We start from the raw sequence: 20491 nt of genomic DNA, 5'->3' as shown, positions 1-20491 counted from the left end.
AGGTGGGTCCGTACTGGAGGGGCGACTATAGTTGGTGGAGGGGGGTGATACCATGTTTTATCGCACCGGTTGACACCAACCCTAGTGACGCCACTGCTATCACTTGTAATTCTGAGATTAATTGTGTACTATCCCATAAATAGGACCTCCCCTCTTGTACTAGGGGTTGTAAATATTGATCTAGGTATTCACCTAGTCTGGAGAACAACGAGTCAACTCTGCTAATAATGGGTCTACCCAGACGATTATCCAGCCTTTTATGAATCTTTGGTAGGTAGTACATTACTGGAGTTCTAGCAGCTTCGGGTAGGAGGTATCTTGCTTCTTCCTTGTTAAAGATACCACTTTCTTTACCTCTCTTTATATATGCTCTCAGTTTCCTCTCATATAGTTTCTTAGGATTGTTATTCAGCTTTTTGTATGTGTTCTCTACCTTCAGCAAGTTTTCCATTTCTTCCTCATAATCCATTTTTTTTAAACTCACCAATCCTCTGCCCTTTTCCTCCAGGCATATAGCTGCCCCTTTTATCTTTTATAGCTTTCTAATAGTTTTCACCGCATTTTTATTCTTATGTAGAGATGGGCTGAACGACCCCCTGTTCGGTTTGCGGCAGAACTTTTGAACATCGCAAATGTTCGGAACCACATGACGAACCCCATTGAAGTCTATTTGACCCAAACTGAAAAAAATCAAAAGTGCCCATTTTGCAAGTATGCAAGTAATTGGGCATACAATGATTATGGGGGTCCAGGTACTGTCCTGGGGAACATGTATCAATGAAAAAAGTTTGTAAAAAATAATTTTTAAATGAGCAGCAATTTACTGATGCTTAACCACTTCAGCCCGGAAGGATTTTCCCCCTTATTGACCAAACCATTTTTAGCTATACGGCACTGTGTTTCTTTAACTGACAATTGCGCTGTCATGTGATGCTGTACCCAAACAAAATTGATGTACTTTTTTCCCCACAAATAGAGCTTTCTTTTAGTGGTATTTGATCACCTCTGTATTTTTTATTTTATGCGCTATAAACAAACAAATAGCAAAAATTTAAAAAAAAAAACTATTTTTTTTAACTTTTTTGCTATAATACATATCCAAAAAAAATTAAATAAAATAAACATTTATTCATCAGTTTAATCTGGTATATATTCTTCTACATTATTTTTTTGTTTATACTGAAATATTAACAGTATTATATTTATGGAAGTATGAAAAAATCTCTGGTTAAGGCAATTTTCACGTCTTTCGACAAATCAACCAAATAATTCAAATTTGTTTATCCATGCTAGTTTGAAGACAAAAATTAATACAACGATGTGTATATTTATTAACTAAAAATTCAGTGCAAAATAATATCAAATATAATTGGTGAAAATACAAAAAGATATAACTTCAAATATTAAATATATGGGTGATATAAATGATGAGAAATTTTACCACAAGCTCTTGTTAGAAAATACCATGTCTCAACGCTTCATGACAGCTTAACTAGGTGTTGATTCAATACGTGTGATTTCTTCTCAAAACAAATAGACCTTCAAGTTAAAACCTCTGAACTTGGATATAAGAAGATATGTATTTCTCTTTACTTAAAAGGGAAACAAAATCATACTGCAGTGAGAATTCATTTCATTCCAAAACTGAAACTACCAACATTGATTGGGTTAATTAAGCATTTGATCAAACAACTTCAATTACCAAAAAGGTAAAAAGATAAATTAATACTTTACCAAGGATTTAAGAAATTTGTTGTTTTGAGAAGTATCAGCTGGGTGTCTCAAAGGACTTCTCCAACACCAAAAGCACAGTTTAGGCCTTCTACATATTTTTGGTAAAAAAAAATAAAAAATAAAATAATAAGCATATATTGATTGGTTTGTGCAAAAGTTATAAAAGTTATAGCGTCTACAATATAGGGGTTAGATTTATAGCATTTTATTATTATTTTTTTTACTAGTAATGGTGGCAATCTGCGATTTTTATCGGGACTGCGACATTATGGCGGACACATCGGACACTTTTGACACGTTTTTGGGACCATTGGCATTTATACAGTGATCAGTGCTATAAAAAAGCACTGAAATTAACACTAGGGGGTGATCAAGGGGTTAACTGTGTTCCCTGTGTGTGTTTCTAACTGTAGGGGGAGGGGACTGACTAGAGGGGATGACAGATTGTGGTTCCTAGCTATTAGGAACTCATGATCTGTCATTCCTCACAGAACAGAACAAGGATTTGTGTGTTTACACTAGAGCTGCACAATTAATCGTTAAAAAATCGTGATCTCGATTCAACCCCCCTGACGATCTCTATTGCAGAGTTTGTCGATTCTTTCATATAACAAGTGGAGAGACTTATCTGCTCACTTGGGCAGTCTGCCAAGTTTTTCATGAAACATTGTAACTAACTCTTCCTTCTTAGATCAAAGGGATAAAACTTCTATGTGAAAAAAAAATCCAGGCAGTCTGCCAAGTTTTTAAACAAGTGTAAATGCAGGAAGTTTAACCACTTAAAGTCTAAATCTTTTTCTGACACTTGTTTCTTAAGTTAAAATCAATATTTTTTGCTAGAAAATTACTTGAAACCCCCAAACATTATATATATATATATACTGTATATATATATATATATATATATATATATATATATATATATATATATATATATATATATATATATATATATATATATTAGCAGAAGCTAAAAAAGGAAATAAAATGTCAATTGCTGCAATATTATTCACACTGTATTTGCCCAGTGGTCTTTCAAATGCAGTTTTTTGGGAAAAAATACACTTCAATGAATAATAAAAAAAAAAAACGAAACAGCAAATGTAGCCCAATTTTTTTTTGTTTTAATGTGAAAGATGATGTTACGTCTCGAGAATCATGAGAGAATCGTGATCTATCTTGCAAGCAACAAAATCGTGATTCTCATTTTAGCCAGAATCGTGCAGCTCTAGTTTATCCCGATCCCGCTGACATATAGCTACAGTGATTTGCGGGATTGTGCCGACCTGCCGCCGTATAATGACGGCGGCTGGTAGGCAAGCGGTTAAAATGTCCAATCCACATAATTAACTTCCCCCTCACATGTTTGTGGCTGGACCTACAATAACCATTATATGCACAGTTTCACACCCAGAATTCCCATTCACTTAAAAATATTCATAATGTTATAAACGTGCTATCCTTATGAATAAAGATATACCAATATATTTCTATGAATATATCCAAACAATATATTATAAAAAATAAATAAAAAAATATTATTAAAATATCTAAACCAAAAATATATGTAAAATGATTCACTCAATTAGCATATAATATCTCCAATATAATGTAATATTAAGATAATGAGAATTGCAAATTTGTATATTTGCAGTAATTGATATAGATCATTTCAAAAACACAATTTGTTAATATGTCTCTTTCTCTATCCCTCAGTCAAGGAAAGAGAAAAAAAATATGTGTTTCTATCCAGCGTTATTTGAACCCTTGGAATCAACATTTTCTTTTCTAACATAAACATCAGCCTTCTTACAATACACATTAGCCCTTATCTCTAAGTGTCTGATTCACGCAGGAGAGCCAACCTGCCGCAGTGTATCTGCGTGAGCTGGTAGGCTAGTGGTTAAAGTGAAACTATAAAAATTTTAAATTGCTTTAAATATAGTGCCTGGGGGGACTCCACTGTCTGCCTGTAAAGTGGCACATCTGTACCGTGTATAGAACCTGCTGCAGCAATAATGACATTTATAAAGCCCAGAAAATTAAATTTGCCCTACAATCTTACCTTATTTTGTAAACAATGGCTTGGGGAGCCGGTCTGTATGATGAGGCCACAACTTGGTGCACTCAGAAAAAGATTAGAGATTTTTTGGATAAATTCTGGTGTCTCTTTTACAGACTTTGGATAGAAGTAACAGGTGCAGGAAAAATTGGGTTTTGGGTGTCGGTGGTGCCTTCACACCATTACCCCTATAGAGGTACTCTTGATATAAGCAACAATTGGTCTTGCTGTCAAAAATTGAAATGATATGAACCTGTCAATCAGGTGCAGAAATATTGTTTTTTTTTCGGTGTTGGTGGTGCCTTCACACAGTGACCCTATAGAGGTACTCTTGATGAAAGCAACTATTGGCTTTGCTGTCAAAAATTGCAATAATATGAAAAAATTGGTGTTAATTGTGCCCCTTTAAACCTACAAAATATTTCTTCCAGATGAAATCAACACCCACAAAGCTAGGCAGCCTAGACAGTCTTTCAGAGATTTGAGATTCAGAAAGCATTTAATCAGCGACATCGGCATCAGGGGCTTGATAGCTGCTTGTAATCCAGGACTGATTTTGATAAATGTCAGTCGTTCCATGGAGTCTGGACAGAAGTGCTCTCTTATCAGACACAAAACCTCCAACAGTGCTGAATGCTCGTTCGGAAAGCACGCTGGATGCAGGGCAGCACAGCAGCTCAATTGCATACTGGACAAGTTCTTGCAGGCACAGGGGAGGGACAGGGGAGGGACAGGGGAGGGACGGGCGAGCGCCCCCCTCCTGAACCATGCCAGGCCACACGCCCTTAACATAGGGGGTTGGTGCTTTGGGGCGGAGGGGCTCTGCCCCCCGCCCCAAAGCACATTGTCCCAATGTTGATGGGGACAAGGGTCTCTTCCTCACACCCTGGGCTGTGGTTGTGGGGTCTGCGGGCAGGGCGCCCACAGAAAAAAAATGCTCCGATGTCCATGAAGGCTGACCGCCTATGGCAGGCTCCACCATTTGACAGTTCTTAAATAGGTAAGGGACCCACCCCCTTGTAACATCACTGACCCAGCATGCACCGAGGTTCAAGAGGGGGGGAAGGGGGCGCTCGCTTGTCCCCCTTTTCCTGGTCTGTCAGGCTGCATGCTTTTTTTTTTTAATGTTGGCATGGGGTTTCCCTTAAAATCCATACCAGACCCGAAGGTCTTTGTAGGGTGTACTGAGGGTGGGCATCTGCCCACTCACCAATCCTGATGACACCAAAGCTCAAGGGAATAGGAAGTCCCGCAATAGGCTCCTGAAGAATCTGCAACCAGAGGACAGTGCCTGGCCGCGCACCTAACGACACTGGGATTCAGCGGGGTCTGTATCAGATACAATGAGAGTGACCCTCAACTGTCACTCGACTGACAGGGAGCTGGCGATGATGGATCCACTCACATGCACCCACCGGAGACTTTCCACACCACCTAGCCCGTGGCACCCATCCGGGTCACTGCACCCACTTGAAGACTGTGGTCTCAAGAAAAAGACTCCTCTCCAGGCCAGGCTATATATGTCCTCTCCCAGTATTCTGCTCTCTCTCCCAGCTGGCTGGAACTTGTAGTCTGCAGCAGTCTGGCTCCAATGCAAATCCTTGCTCCTCAGACCACATATCCCAAGATTCCCGGCTCTCAGCTGTGATCTCTGCTCGCTCTGCATTCAGGAGAGGATGATGCAGTGTCTGTGCTGAGCACAAGAGGGAAACAAGCTCACTCCAGCTGATGTTTGAGAATGTTCCAAAATGACACAGGCAAAGTTAGCCACTGCCAGCAATTGGCTACACATCCTTGTGTTTTTCCACCCATATTATACCACTCTAGATGGAACTCAATGCTCAGCCATATATGTGGACATAAGGGGGAATTCAATCATGGTGTAGACATTTTTTTATTAAGAATGAATATAAAACATTGCACTCACTTTATACAATATCATATGTACAGTATGCAGGTAAACTATCTCCGGCCTTGAATGAGCTATTACTAAAACCCCTCCTACTCCCCCCAAAGCCTGTATAGCCCCCACCTACTTCCTTATCATGTGCTGATCCAAGTTTCTGTTAGTATACTATTCTTCTATGCACAAGCTTAACATAACAATGCCTCCATATGTATTAAGTATGATTTTATTACAGATAGCGCTGTGAATATATTTCAGTATACACTAAGGGTGCTTGGGCATCTTTTGAACAGCTGCTGTCTGAGAGGGGCAATTGCAACACCATTGGGTATGGGTGGAGTACATAGCGTGGGTGATTTTGGATTTTAAAAAAAAAGTATTATGTTAACTCAATTCTTTTTCAGAAACCTCTATGAATGTAACTTCAAAATGCCAAATTGGGACCTCTCTTCCCTTCCCTAGTGGCTACTTCTTGAAGAACCAATGGTTCCCCTCACATTGCAATCTTTCTTCCTTTGAGCCCTTATTAAATGCCAATAAATGTTTGGCTGGGAAAATTATATACTTGATGGGTGATTCAACAATTCGCCAATGGATAGATTTCTTCCCAAAAGTCATGAAGAGTAAGTATCCATGTTGCCTTTGGAAATTTTTTGTCATAACCCCAGGGAACACAACTTAAATAGTGAACTTCTAATGGTCTCCAGGTGACACATTGTTACAAAGTCTATTTAATTTACCCTAACGCTGTATTTAACCCCAAATCAAACATGTAAAATAATGCAGCTTACCAATGCTTAAATGTGCTGGCTGTGTTAGTTTTCTTTTTTTAGTATTTCTTCCTTTATTTCTACCTGGGGATCTGGCCAGTAGCACACCTCCTGTCTAAAGGCCCGTACACACAAAAGGAAAATTGGAAGTCAAATTTCATCCGACGAACGATCTGCCGATTTTTGGATCATTAGTATGGTGCTTTCGACAGCCGATTGCGATTTTTCGTCTGACAAAAGCTGGATGTACAGACTAGAACATTTTTGTCGTATGTTAACTCAACGCCTGATTTTCGTTTAATCAGTATGGTTTTCATCTGAAAAAAATCGTAAGAGCAAGACTACGCATGCTCAGAAACAAAAGAATACATACAAAACTATTCAACACATTATGTCACTTCTGAAGTTGTATTCTGTCGTACAAGACTTTTCGTATTGTGAGTAACCTCTTCATTTTTGACATGAGACTAGCATGCAACGAAATACAGACGAACGGTCGTCCGAAAATCTGATCGTGTGTACGAGGCTTTAGGGCAGGGGTCTCAAACTGGCGGCCCTCCAGCTGTTGCGAAACTACAAGTCCCATGAGGCATTGCAAGGCTGACTGTTACAAGCATGACTCCCCCAGGCAGAGGCATGATGGGACTTGTAGTTTTGCAACAATATATATACACAGTATATATATACATACAGTGCCTTGAAAAAGTATTCATACACCTTGAAATATTCCACATTTTGTCATGTTACAACCAAAAACATAAATGTATTTTATTGGGATTTTATGTGATAGACCAACACAAAATGGCACATAGTTGTGAAGTGGAAAGAAAATGATAAATGGTTTTCAACATTTTTTACAAATACATATGTGAAAAGTGTGACGTGCATTTGTATTCAGCCCCCCTGAGTCAATACTATGTAGATCCACCTTTCCCTGCAATTACAGCTGCAAGTCTTTTTGAGGATGTCTCCAGCTTTGCACATCTAGAGAGCGATATTTTTGCCCATTCTTCTTTGCAAAATAGCTCAAGCTCTGTCAGATTGGATGGACAGCGTCTGTGAACAGCAATTTTCAAGTCTTGCCACAGATTCTCAACTGGTCTGGCCTTTGACTGGGCCATCCTAACACATGAATATGCTTTGATCTAAACCATTCCATTGTAGCTCTGGATGTATGTTTAGGGTTGTTGTCCTGCTGAAAGGTGAACCTCTGCCCAAGTCACAAGTCTTTTGCAGACTCTAATGCTCTGTACACGCGACCGGTTTTGCCGTCAGAATAAACTCTGAAGGTCGCACCAAATTCCGACCGTCCAGAATGTGGTGACGTACAACATGTACGACGGGACCAGAAAACAGAAGTTCAATAGCCAGTAGCCAATAGCTTCCATCTCGTACTTCAGAGCATGCGTCGTTTATGGTGCGTTGGAACAGCATGCAGACAAGCGTTTTTTCCGATAGTAATTTGTTCCGTCGGAAAAATATAGAATCTGAATTTTGACAGAAAAAGTCCGATGGGGCATACACACGGTCGGAATATACGATGAAAAGCTCCCATCGGACTCTTTCTGTCAGAAATTCCACTCGTGTGTACGCGCATAACAGGTTTTCTTCTAAGATTGCCCTGTATTTGGCTCCATCCATCTTCCCATCAACTCTGACCAGCTTCACTGTCCATGCAGAAGAAAAGCATCCCCACAACATGATGCTGCCACCACCATGTTTCACAGTGGGGATGATGTGTTCAGGGTGATGTGCAGTGTTAGTTTTCTGCTACACATAGCATTTTGTTTTTAGGCCAAAAAGTACAATTTTGGTCTCATCTGACCAGAGCACCTTCTTTCACATGTTTGCTGTGTCCCCCACTTGACTTCTTGCAAACTGCAAATGGAATTTCTTATGGCTTTCTTTCAACAATGGCTTTCTTCTTGCCACTCTTCCATAAAGGCCAGATTTGTGGCATGCGCGACTAATAGTTGTCCTGTGGACAGATTCTCCCACCTGAGCTGTGGATCTCTGCAGCTCCTCCAGAGTTACCATGGGCCTCTTATCTGCTTCTCTGATCAATGCTCTCCTTGCCTGGCCTGTCAGTTTAAGTGTACGGCCGTGTCGTGGTAGGTTTGCAGTTGTGCCATACTCTTTCCATTTTCAGAAGATGGATTGAACAGTGCTCCCTGAGATGTTCAAAGCTTGTGATTTTTTTTATAATCAAACCCTGCTTTAAACTTCTCCACAGCTTTATCCTTGACCTGTCTGGTGTGTTCCTTGGCCTTTGTGATGCTGTTTTTTTCACTAATGTTCTCTAAACCCCTGAGGGCTTCACAGAATAATTGTATTTATACTGAGATTAATTTACACACAGGTGGACTCTATTTACTAATTATGTGACTTATGAAGGCAATTGGATCCATTAGATTTTAGTTGTGGTATCAGAGTAAAGGGGGCTGAATACAAACGCATGCCACACTTTTCACATATTTATTTGTAAAAAAAAATTAAAAGCATTTATCATTTTCCTTCCACTTCACAATTATATGCCACTTTGTGTTTGTCTATCACTTAAAATCCCAATACATTTATGTCTTTGGTCGTAACATGACAAAATGTCAAAAATGTGTGTGTGTATATATATATATATATATATATAAGCTGGCCATTGTAAGCACCCCTGCCTGTGTTAAATTGTCTGTCTCAAATCTTTAACTGCTAATTTGTCTGACAGCTTGGTCTGTTAAGGGAGGTTGAACAATAAAAGACTTACTGGCAGGTTCACCAGATGAAACAAAGGGAAAAAGGCTAAAAACTGAAAACTGATGCCGACACCACATCAGCTGACTGACTCTGTGTCAGCATATGTTTGGGAAAAATCTAGCTAAAAACAAGGGTTGGAATGCTAAACAACAAAGCCTTTAATTGCAGCTATTATCTGATGACACTTTAAGGCCAAAATTAACTGAAGATAACAACGCTGGCACCATGTGGTAGTGAGCCATATATGTATTGATGGATAACCAAGAATGCCACCTTACAAATCGCCTCCTTAGGTGTCCTTCATCCCACAGGAAGCTGCCAAAGTGTTGGAATACATTGTTCATGCATTTTGTGAAACAACTACATTAGCCAGTAGATAGTATTGTTTATACATTTGGAGCTGCATCTATTGTAATCTTTATGTCTTTTCTCTGATAATAACGTTTCTGTTTCCTGTCTGCAATTAAGCAGCAGATAAGCCCATGTGGACTGTGCACTGTCTGCTCTGTAGGGCTATATACAACATTTTATAACACAAAGAAGTTGACACAGTTCTGGTAGAGTGCTCAGTCACTGCCTCTGGAGAAACCAAGCCCTTTGCCTAATACCTCAGTTGTATAGCCAGCACAATCCAGCATAATCCATGCAGTGATGCTCCTTGAAGAAGCCTGCCTTCCTCTGTTCTTTCCAGAAATAGGCATGAGTAGGAGGTCAGAAACTCTGAATAAGGATGTAGCTTGCGAGTATAGATGGGCTCTTGCGAGTATAGATGGGCTGAACACCCCCCCCCCCAATACGGTTCGCACCAGTAACAACACCATTGAAGTCTATAGGAGCCGAACTTGGGAAATCAAAAGTCCACATTTTGAAGACTTATATGCAAGTTATTAGCCATAAAAAGGGTATAAGGGCTTGGCTACTGCCCTGGGGGGGGCAATCATAACCCCCTGGTCTCTTACACACACCCTCCAAACCACATCAAATAGTGGGTGTGGTAAAATTTCACTAACAATGGGGGCATTTTAACAGGGTCATTAAATACCAGGAGTGCAATATGTACAGACTGCAGAGTTCAGGGTGTGCTATGTAAATAGTGCAGAGTTCAGGGGTGCACTGCATACAGAGTGCAGAGTTTAGCGGTGCTCTACACACAGAGTGCAGAATTCGCATTCTTCCACAGCTGCTTACCTCTGCACCCCCCATCCACATCTCACAATCACCCCTCTTCTGCTCTGACCTCTGCATACAACCCCCCTCTACTGCCCGAATCTTCTCCCCATCTCCTTAAAAGCTCCACCATCTTCCACAGGTCTTATTTTTGTTGCTGTATTAAGCAGAAGCACCCAGCCAGCTCTAGATGAGCTCTAGGGAGATCATCTAGTGGTGATATTGGCATTTGCACTGTACCCTGTGTACCTGCATCTCCTTTGTCCTTCACTCAGTGGGAGCCACTCAGGAGATCTGATCTGTGGAAGCTGTTGGGGACTAAGCTGTCACTTATAGGCATAGAAGCCAGACTTTTGTGTTTTCAAGTTATAGTGGTCAGCAGGGAGCAGAGGGCCTGAGCCAGAGGTGGTGGAACTGCGTTCCACCAAGTTCCAGCTGAAAAAAAAGCCCTCCCTCTTTTAATACAAGAAAGGACTTTGCTTGCTTTGGAAACCGCAGCTTGGCATTGCATGCTATTATTAAGATTATGATCTGCCAAAAACCCCAAATCCTTCTCCACTTTGGATTCTCCCAGTTCTACTCCCCCTAGTATGTATGATGCATGCATATTCTTAGCCCCCAAGTGCATAACTTTACATTTATCAACATTAAACCTCATTTGCCACATAGTCGCCCAATTAAACAGTGCATTGAGGTCGGCTCGTAAGTTGGAGACATCCTGTAAGGATGTTATTCCACTGCATAGCTTGGTGTCATCTGCAAAGACTGAATCCCAGACCCTATATCAGTGATGGCAAACCTTTTTGAGCCAGAGTGCCCAAACTGCAACACAAAAACCAACTTATTTAAAAGTGCCAACACCGAATTAAACCTGCCAGCAGCTCTGCACAAAGGATGGGACTAATCGCCCCTCTGAATGAGCCCTAAGGGTCCAAAAAACGTTTTGTGCTTTATGCTCAGAATGCAGGGATCAGGAGTCTGTTACTCTTAGAATGCAGGGATCAGGAGTGCATTGTGTTTAGAATGCAGGGTTTTGGGGGAGTGATGTGAAGGATGGTAGTGTCAGAAACCATGAACCAGACCGAGACAGAAGTACAGTAAAATCACACTTGTTTATTAATAAAAATAAAAATGTAAATAGAGTAAGCATAGTCAAAGCATAGCCAGAGTCCAGTAACCAGATCGGGTAGTCAGCCAAGCCAGAGTTCAGTAACCAGATCGGGTAATCAGCCAGGTCAGAAGTCAGGGATCCAAGTAGAGGAACAGCAAGCAGGATAAGGACCCAGAAGGGATGTCAGCAAAGCCAGTCTTTAAACAGGAACGCAGGAGATGGTTTCTTGTGCTGTGACCAAGGTGAAGGCAGAGATGAAGTGAGCTGGACAGCTTTAAGTAGGCAGGTCAGACGAGCAGGATCAGGAACAGCTGGGTAACTGTGGAGAGAGATGAGAGCTGGCAATTAGCTGACAGCTGAGCAGCCAACTCAGAGAAGGAAGGGCTGAGCCAGCCCTGACAGGTAGAGGACACTGCTATGGGGGTGGCCCTGCCCATAGCAGTGTCCTCTGCCCCCTTCACATCACCACACACACACACACACACACATACACTAGTGTCCTCTGTCCCCTCCCTTTCCCCTATAGCAGGGACCTGAGTCCCTGCACAGGTTTCCGCTCTCCTATTGGCACTCAAAGTCCAGGAAGGGAGGAGTCACTCTTCTGTTCCTCGAGTTTACAGAGGCATTGTGGTGCTGCTTACAGCAGCAGACACTCAGTGCAAGTCCTTTCCACTGGGCTGCCCCCAGTGCATGCAGGGAGGGATTTAAGCAAATCACCCGCCCGCCGCTCAATCACACTGATGCGATTAAGCCAGCCTGCTCCTCCATGCCGGCACTGCCAGTGCAAGTGACTGCCTAGCTGGGGGATTTCCACCCCTCCTATCCTGGTGGCGCTGGCGCTGTAAGACGGTTACTTAAGCCGCCTTATGGAAGCTGGTGACTTAGCTCGGGTGCCCACAGAGAGGGCTCTGCGTGCCAGCTGTGGCACGCGTGCCATAGGCTCGTCATCACTGCCCTATATAATTTCTAAAGATATTAAAAAGTGTCCAAATGCCCCCAGACTCAGAAACCCTCTTGACTGAGTTAATAGCCACGAGGAATGCTGTCTTGGGGAACTTAATCAAGATGGACTGGTAGTGGTCAAATCTAGCACTAGAAGCTGAGAACAAGCCCACTTAGAAGTTCTCAGTTTTCTCTGAAGTCTCTTTTTCTGATGAGAGCCACAACCACCAGATATGCCCTGTACACACAACCAATTTTGCCATCGGAATAAACTCCGAAGGTTTCTCCGATGGAATTCAGACGGAATTCCGCTCAAGCGGTCTTGCCTACACACAGTCACACCAAAGTTCGACCGTCCAGGATGCGGTGACGTACAACACGTACGACGGGACTAGAAAAAGGAAGTACAATAGCCAGTAGTCAATAGCTTCCATCTCGTACTTGCTTCAGAGCATGCGTCGTTTTTGGTCCATCGGAACAGCATACAGATGAGCAGGTTTCCCGATAGGAATTGGTTCCGTAGGAAATATTTAGAACATGTTCCATTTCTAGGTCCGTCAGAATTTTTGGAAAAAAAAAGTCCGATGAGGCGTACACACGATCGGAATAGACGATGAAAAGCTTCCGTCTGATTTTTTCTGTCGGACATTCTGCTCGTGTGTACATGGCATAAGGCCTTGATAAATACCCAAATAGAACTAGAGAGGCTGAAGGTGGGGAAAATGCCAATGCTCAACGCTACCAAAAACTGGAGAAACTCTCACAAAGACTTTAGTATTGGAACATGAAGATAAACATTCTTTAAAACTATTGAGATGAGACAGTCACTTGGATGAAATGCCTGGAATATAATGTTTCCATCTTGAATTTTTCTTTTAGCATGAAACTGTTTAGTCAAATCAATAACGGGCCTTAAACCTCCTGACTTCTTGCTGACCATGAAAAGTGGAGAATACATGCCCTGAAACCTCTCTTCTGCTGGGACTGGCACCACTGCCCTTGCACTACTAATGGCTTGACATAAGACAGGAAAATGCTTCTCCTGTCACTGGGGCAGGGCAACTATGGTGGCACAAACCTGAGACATGACGGACCATTTAAACACCGGGCGGGTCCTGAGGAAACTGTTCTGAAGATCCAGGCATCTGAGTTGAGGCACCCAATCATGCCAATAAAGAAGAAACCAGATTCCTACAAGGTATGTCTGGGCAGGCGTGGCCCCAAAAGGAAACATCCCAGACTCCTGATGCAGAGCCTTTTGCCAATTTTTGGAAAGAAGACGCCTTTCCAAAGCAGATTAACAGCATAGCTAAGAAACCTCTGGACTTATTTCTTAAAACCAATCTTTGCAATCCAATGGAAAAACTGACTCCAGGAAAGAAGAGGTATTTTCTCACTTTTAAAAATGATTACTCCAAGTATACTTCACTATATCTGTTACATAACAAAAGTGAAATACCAGAGAAACATGAACAGTAGTTGGCTCCAGTAAGCAACGAATTCGGCAAAATGATGAGTGTATTGCACACTGACAATGGAACTGAATATATAGGTGATAACACAGGTGATTCTTAGAAAGCATGGCATAATATTTCAAAATACTGTACCATACAGCCCAGAACAAAACAGGGTTGAAGAAAGAATGAACTGTACTCTATGTGAAAAAGGAAGAACCATGCTGTTTGATGCAGATATTCCAACCACATGGGGGGGTAATTATGGCCCCATGCTATCTCCAAAATCGACTACCAGGAAAATCAGCTGTGGACTGTGTACTCTCTGTTCTGTAGGGCTATATACAAAATTTCTAACAGATTTCTAAAAATATAGAAAATGTTTGGAAATGGCGGCTCCTAAACCTATTACAACCAAGCAAAAAGGGTTGAAGTCCAAAGGGACAAAAAATACTTTCTTTTGTGTAAAAATGGAAGAAGGGCTGCCTGTTTTAGTGCTCACCTCTTCAAGGCAGTGTTATGTGTCTGACTAATGTCAAGAGAGCAGCATCAACTAAGGGAACCAACTCCATATGCTGAATATCCTGATTTCTGAAGAAAAAAAGCTTTCCCTTTATGCTTTGGAACAATATTTTCTTTTTGGTCCTACTCCATTCCTCCAAAATGACATCCTTAAGCTCCAACAGCAATAGAAAGCTACAGCGCTTGTTTGTAAGGTGCTTGAAATATTTCTGCTGTTTTACTGGGGATTCCACAGGAAACTACCATTTTAGGACATCTTCAACAGCTTTCACCAAAGGGAGAAGTTGAACCCCACATATATTGCATCCTTGCACCTCTTAATCCCAGACAATATCTGGAGAAGGGCAATTAACCTGAGTAGGCTATACTCCATAATGACAGGTTCTTAGAGGCAAATTAGCTGCCACTGTGGCTGAGTCCTGTGCATGGCAGCTCGTTTTTCACAAAGTGTCTTGAATGCTTGAGGGGAGCAACTATGATTGGTTGTCGTCCTTTTTATTTCCTGGCACCTGAGTGAAACAAACTTCTCACAGAGTAGTCTGCAACAGGGCCCAACCTACACACACCCCGCAAGTACCAGGTCCAGGACAATCATGATGGGGATGAGAGTGGTGCCAAGAGGAAGAGTCAGAGCTGCACCCTTACCACTTTGATCTAGAGGAAGATCTGTGACATCTAGATTTCAGCAGCCATTAGAGGCTGCAGGCACCAGAACCAGGGAAAAACAGAAACCCAGAGCTTTGGAAAGAAAAAAGAAGACAGCAGTATCAAACATACCATGGCTGCCCTATTCATGCATCCCGGACCTCTTTTGCAGGGCAGTTGATGTACATGTGGGGAACAATCTGAATTATTCTAAGAGTCCCACGGATTGCTGGGAATGCTGGAAAATGCTGGATACGCTCTTCATCAATAGTGTGTAATGAATACCAACCATAGCTAGGGCAGTCAGTACACTCAGCTTGGGGGGGGGGCTAAACTGGAGCTGGTCACATGTCCTGTGATGTCCCTTAGCTTTTTCAGGCCTTCCCCCCAGGCCATGTAAAGCAGAATGGAGCCTTAAAAAGCTGAGGGATGTCACAAGACATTTGATCGGCTCTGGTTTAGCCCTGCCCCAACCTGGGCAAAGTGAGATTATGTGGGGGATTTAATCTACAGTAAGCTGTGAATACACATGGCTTACTTAGACAGAAGAAGAGAAGCATGCATAGTGTGACGGCAATGGTGCAGAGGCTCTATGAGCCTGCAGATCATTGCCACAACCAATAAAGAACTCTAGATGACCAGCAGGCTACCCAAGAAACGTATTTATAAATAATGATCTTAGCCCTAAACAAAGGGCACAAAAACATTATGGTAGGAAGTTTTTGCTTTTTTAGTTTAGTGATACTTTAAATTATATGATTTTGTTAGTGGAAACCTGTTATGTGAGAAATATGTAGTTTTCCATTGATCACTTTCTAAAGATGCTAATTGCTTAAGGTGAACATGGGAGGAGGAGACAAGGGAGCTAGAGAGCAGGTAGGTCTTGGGAGAAGCGGAGAGGACAAATTGGGTGATATATTGAGACAAGATTATTGATGTACTGTAGCTGGGGACAGAGTTATGGATGCCTTTGTATATTGTTGTTAGTATTTTGAATGTTATTTGTTGGGGACAGGAAGTCAGTGGAGGGATTGTCAGAGAGGGGTGACAGACAGGTAAGGTAGGTGAATCTGGCAACAGTATTCATGATGGACTGAAGGGGGGACAGCTTATGGAGAATTAGGACTATGAAAAGGGAGTTACAATAATCAATGTGAAAGATAACAGGGACGTGAATGAGTTACTTGGTGGTTTCATCAGCTGAAAGGGGGTATTTTGGAGATGCTACATAGGTGAAGTCCACAAGATTTGGACTCTGATTGGATTTAACTGTCACAGTGATCCTTATCCTGATTTCTGATTTTTTTTTAGATTATTCTTAATGACTAACCCCTTATCAACAAAAAGGAAAGAGAAATCACTATCCCACATTTTTCTGTAAATTTGAGATTGAAAAATGTGCTTAATTAAAGTGAATGCTTACTCCATTTAGGAGTAAACATTATTGTATCCATTGCCTTCATTTGCTAGAAAAACCTCATTGAGTTCTCTCTAAATAGTTTTTTTAGCCTGAATTTCCCTGTCTTCATGGTTTCAAGCCCTGACAATTTCCATTCAAGTGTCCAATCAAATTGCCTGGTTATCTGTTCATAAAACCACATTTCATGGGAGAGGGAACATCAGGCCGCCTTATTAGGACATCTCAATTCCATCTACAGAAATCAGAAAAAATCTACAGTGGTTTACCCCCACAATGCAAGGGTTAAATGCTTGTTATGTCTAGAGGGTAAAGAAACAGGCATTATTATTTACTTAACACCCCTGCTCAAGCCAGCTCCAGCACTGCCTTCTATCTTGAAGTTCTAGTCTGTAGGCTGTTCTTTGGCATCATTGCATACAATGCAGGGCTGCATACTCTGTAGTGTACATGGAGAAGGCAGGAGTGCAACGTGACTGGGAGTGCCTTAGAGAAGAGGATGCTAGGAACCAGTCACACTGCTGGAGGGACCCTGTTGGAGTTCAAAGTAAGGCAAGTATTTCTTCTCATTCTGCCACCCATAGGCATAATGAACATTTAACCTTTACAGTGAATGGAGGCCCCACTGTAATGCCCCGTACACACGGTCGGATTTTCCGATGGAAAATGTCCGATCGGAGCGTGTTGTCGGAAATTCCGACCGTGTGTGGGCTCCATCGGACATTTTCCATCGGATTTTCCGACAAACAAAGTTGGAGAGCAGGAGATAAAATTTTCCGACAACAAAATCCGTTGTCGGAAATTTCGATCGTGTGTACACAAATCCGACGGACAAAGTGCCACGCATGCTCAGAATAAATAAAGAGATGAAAGCTATTGGCCACTACCCCGTTTATAGTCCCGACGTACGTGTTTTACGTCACCGCGTTCAGAACGATCGGATTTTCCGACAACTTTGTGTGACCGTGTGTATGCAAGACAAGTTTGAGCCAACATCCGTCGGAAAAAATCCTAGGATTTTGTTGTCGGAATGTCCGAACAAAGTCCGACCGTGTGTACGCCCTATAAGAGTATTGTTTTTTTGCACCTTGAGAAAGACAGCCTACCTGTTTATAATGCTGAGCATCTTGCATCTCTCATTGTGCCTACTCTACTTGCGCTGAAAACCACTATTCACAAGATTTCACATATTACCACTTCAAACGGAATACATCATTAAAAATCTTTATTCATTTATATTTGGAGGTTAGTACTAGTCCAATTATTGTACAATGACAAGACACACACCCACAACAGGCATTGATGGGCAAATGCAGCATGCATTGGACATCAGATTGAGATGCTTATTTGATCATTCAGAGTTTATTGACAGGTGCAATTAACTGTAGCTGACCTCCATTTGACTTGCCTATGACTTGCACCAAGCAGCTTTTTTAGTCCTATTGACTTGCATAGGGAGAAAAAACAGAAAAAAACTTGTTCTGATCTTCATATTTTTTTAGTGGTTATAGTTAACTGTATCAAGTTGTTATTGTTTTGTAGTGGGCTGACATCTAGTGGTGGTTTAGGTCACTGCAACGTGTTTACTTATGTGATTTGACATCTCTCTCTATCCTCCCCTCCTGTTTTTTCCTCTCCTCCTATGTAATGCTGTTTAGTTTAGTCTTAGCTTGACCCTACCTGTTGCTCCTTCACAGAACAGGTTTTAGAAAAGTCATTGTCTTCTTACACTTCAAAAGGCTGGAAAACATCTTCTTTACTGCAGTTATGTCAAGTAAAATTGTGTTGGATTTAACTTCAGTGTTTTATTATAGAGTTAAGTTGCCTGTGAATGGTGCCAAGTCAATAGGTGACCATACTGTTTAGACAGAGTGACTGGATATGTCAATGTATTAAGTGCCATTTTAAAGAGAACATTTGTCAACACTGGCCCTAAACCCACAGAGAAATATAATTTAACACATAACTGGATACTAATACATCAACTAAATAACACAATAAAAAACTGCAACCTTAAATAAAAGGCATGCTTACCAACAAGGTTTATTATATAACAACCTTATATTCACCTTGCTTTTACTCTCTGGACTTTTTCCTACAGAAAGTATTTATTGAATTGAATGCTAATTTATTTCGAATGAACTGCTCCTTTTTTACTTTAAATTATTATTGTTCTTGATGAGGTTTTATACAGTGATTTGATATGTTTTCTCACAAAAAGTTTGGAAACTAGTCTTTTGCTTAAAAATAATTCAAGAATTATGTCATTTTTGGTGGATTTTTGCCAAATCTGTAAAAAAAAAAAAAGGACCAATAAAAAATATGATTTTTAAAATATATAACCATTTGTTTTTTGATCTTTTTTAACAGATTTGACATTTTTTAACACCCACAATCCTGGTGTTTATTGTGTTGCATTCGACTTACAAAACAACATTTACATTCAGTTGAAGAAACATGGACATCCATTTGTAATTTCGAGATTCTACAATGTCAAAGATCATGCTTACATCGCCAATGAACTTGACCATGTTGCTGGCGGCTCCAACACAATTGTTGTAGTAACTGTAGGACAGCACTTCCGGCCATTTCCTTTTTCTCTGTTCATCAAAAGGCTTCTCAACATACAAAGGGCCATAGAGAGCCTATTTTTACGAAGTCCAGATACAAAAGTTATCATAAAGTCTGAGAACACCAGGGAGATTAACCCTAATGTAGAGCGATTCAGCGACTTTCATGGGTATATTCAGTACCTCTTAGTAAAGCACATGTTCAGTGGACTTAATGTTGGGATGATAGATGCTTGGGATATGACCACAGCATTTGGCTCTAGAAATGTCCATCCAGGGGAGGATATTGTTAAGAATCAGATCAACTTGTTTTTGTCTTATATCTGTTAAATATTTTTTTAAATATATTTTTACATTTATTGTACTTTTAATATAAAATAATTTTATGTTAACGCTAAACCCCTGCAAACAATGAAATACCTAGTTACAGTATGTGTATGGCTGATTTTATCTGCCATAGGATTTGTGATTTGGCAAAGCCATTCTGGATTTACAAAGCCCTGTGAGACAAGGCCAGTTTGGCCATTTTTCTCTACTGCAGATATGCACTACAGTTAGGTCACGTTCCCGTCCCAGCCTGTGAGCAGGGGCAGGTCAGGGGGAAAGGGTAGTCGTCACATCCTCCATGTTTTCCTTTCATTGGGTGCCAAGCAAGGGTCACATGAGAAGCCTACCCTGGGTAGGTTCTTCTGGGCTACGCTAGGCACTTTGAAAAGGAGCACTACCATACACATGGGGTACCTTTACTTAAGCCACTTTTATGACCCAGCAGATGAAAAACATGAACAAACTCTAGTAAACTCCTTTGATGTATTAGGCATCACCACAGTTACTTTTGCATTTAGGAGGGACATACAGAACCAATGGCCTCTCCACCTGTCCAGCGTATCACTACCACCTCACTCCCAGTAATGGATCGGGGTCCCCCCGTGCACCTAGCATGGACTCCATGCATGCACTTCACATCACTTAACTCTTTCTCTTCCGTACCTGTGTAAAGGATGAGTTCCCGATGGTTGCAGATCTGTTCCTGTTGCTATGGGAGATGGATCGCGACTGAAGTAGTGCCAATAACATCTTCCTCGCTGCAAGAGGCTATCTCACCTGCTACATGTACACTCTTATGACAGGCTTCTAGAGAACTCTTCGTAACCACTTTTATATTCACACTGTATTACCCCGTGTACCTCAGTCTTCATACCCCAGTGTGTTTAGTGACCGGAGCTGTAGACTATATGCATTGGTTACTTACTTTGCACCCTTTCTTGTAACTTCAGACCAGGCAAAGGCAAAATTGCCAAAGCCAAATTGACATCATCACAATTAAAGGTAACAGTTCGGAACAAAGTGCAGACAGCATACATGTAGAGGAAAGAGCCCATGAACAGGAAAGGATTATATGTTGGATCTCGTCTGTGTTTTTTCTTTCTATCCAGACTGTCT

The 20491-nt window shown here is 41.3% G+C and overlaps 1 protein-coding gene across 6 annotated transcripts in view; it reads left to right on the top strand.

The window, feature by feature from the left end:
* Positions 1–20491, top strand: part of LOC141114279 (NXPE family member 4-like) — a 217350-nt gene that overhangs the window by 81079 nt on the left and 115780 nt on the right. For 5 of the 6 annotated variants that reach the window (XM_073607874.1, XM_073607872.1, XM_073607870.1 and 2 more), the window contains one exon: positions 6107–6325. The exons of the other annotated variant lie outside the window; for it this stretch is intronic. In XM_073607874.1, the coding sequence (XP_073463975.1) occupies positions 6107–6325 (219 nt within the window). The remainder of the gene's footprint in view (positions 1–6106; positions 6326–20491) is intronic. 6 annotated transcript variants of the gene reach the window in all.

The sequence above is a fragment of the Aquarana catesbeiana genome, linkage group LG12, assembly GCF_042186555.1.
Source record: "Aquarana catesbeiana isolate 2022-GZ linkage group LG12, ASM4218655v1, whole genome shotgun sequence".
Classification (NCBI taxonomy): Eukaryota; Metazoa; Chordata; class Amphibia; order Anura; family Ranidae; genus Aquarana; species Aquarana catesbeiana.
The sequence above is the reverse complement of the archived record's forward strand: the minus strand, read 5'-3'. Positions and strand labels throughout refer to the sequence as shown.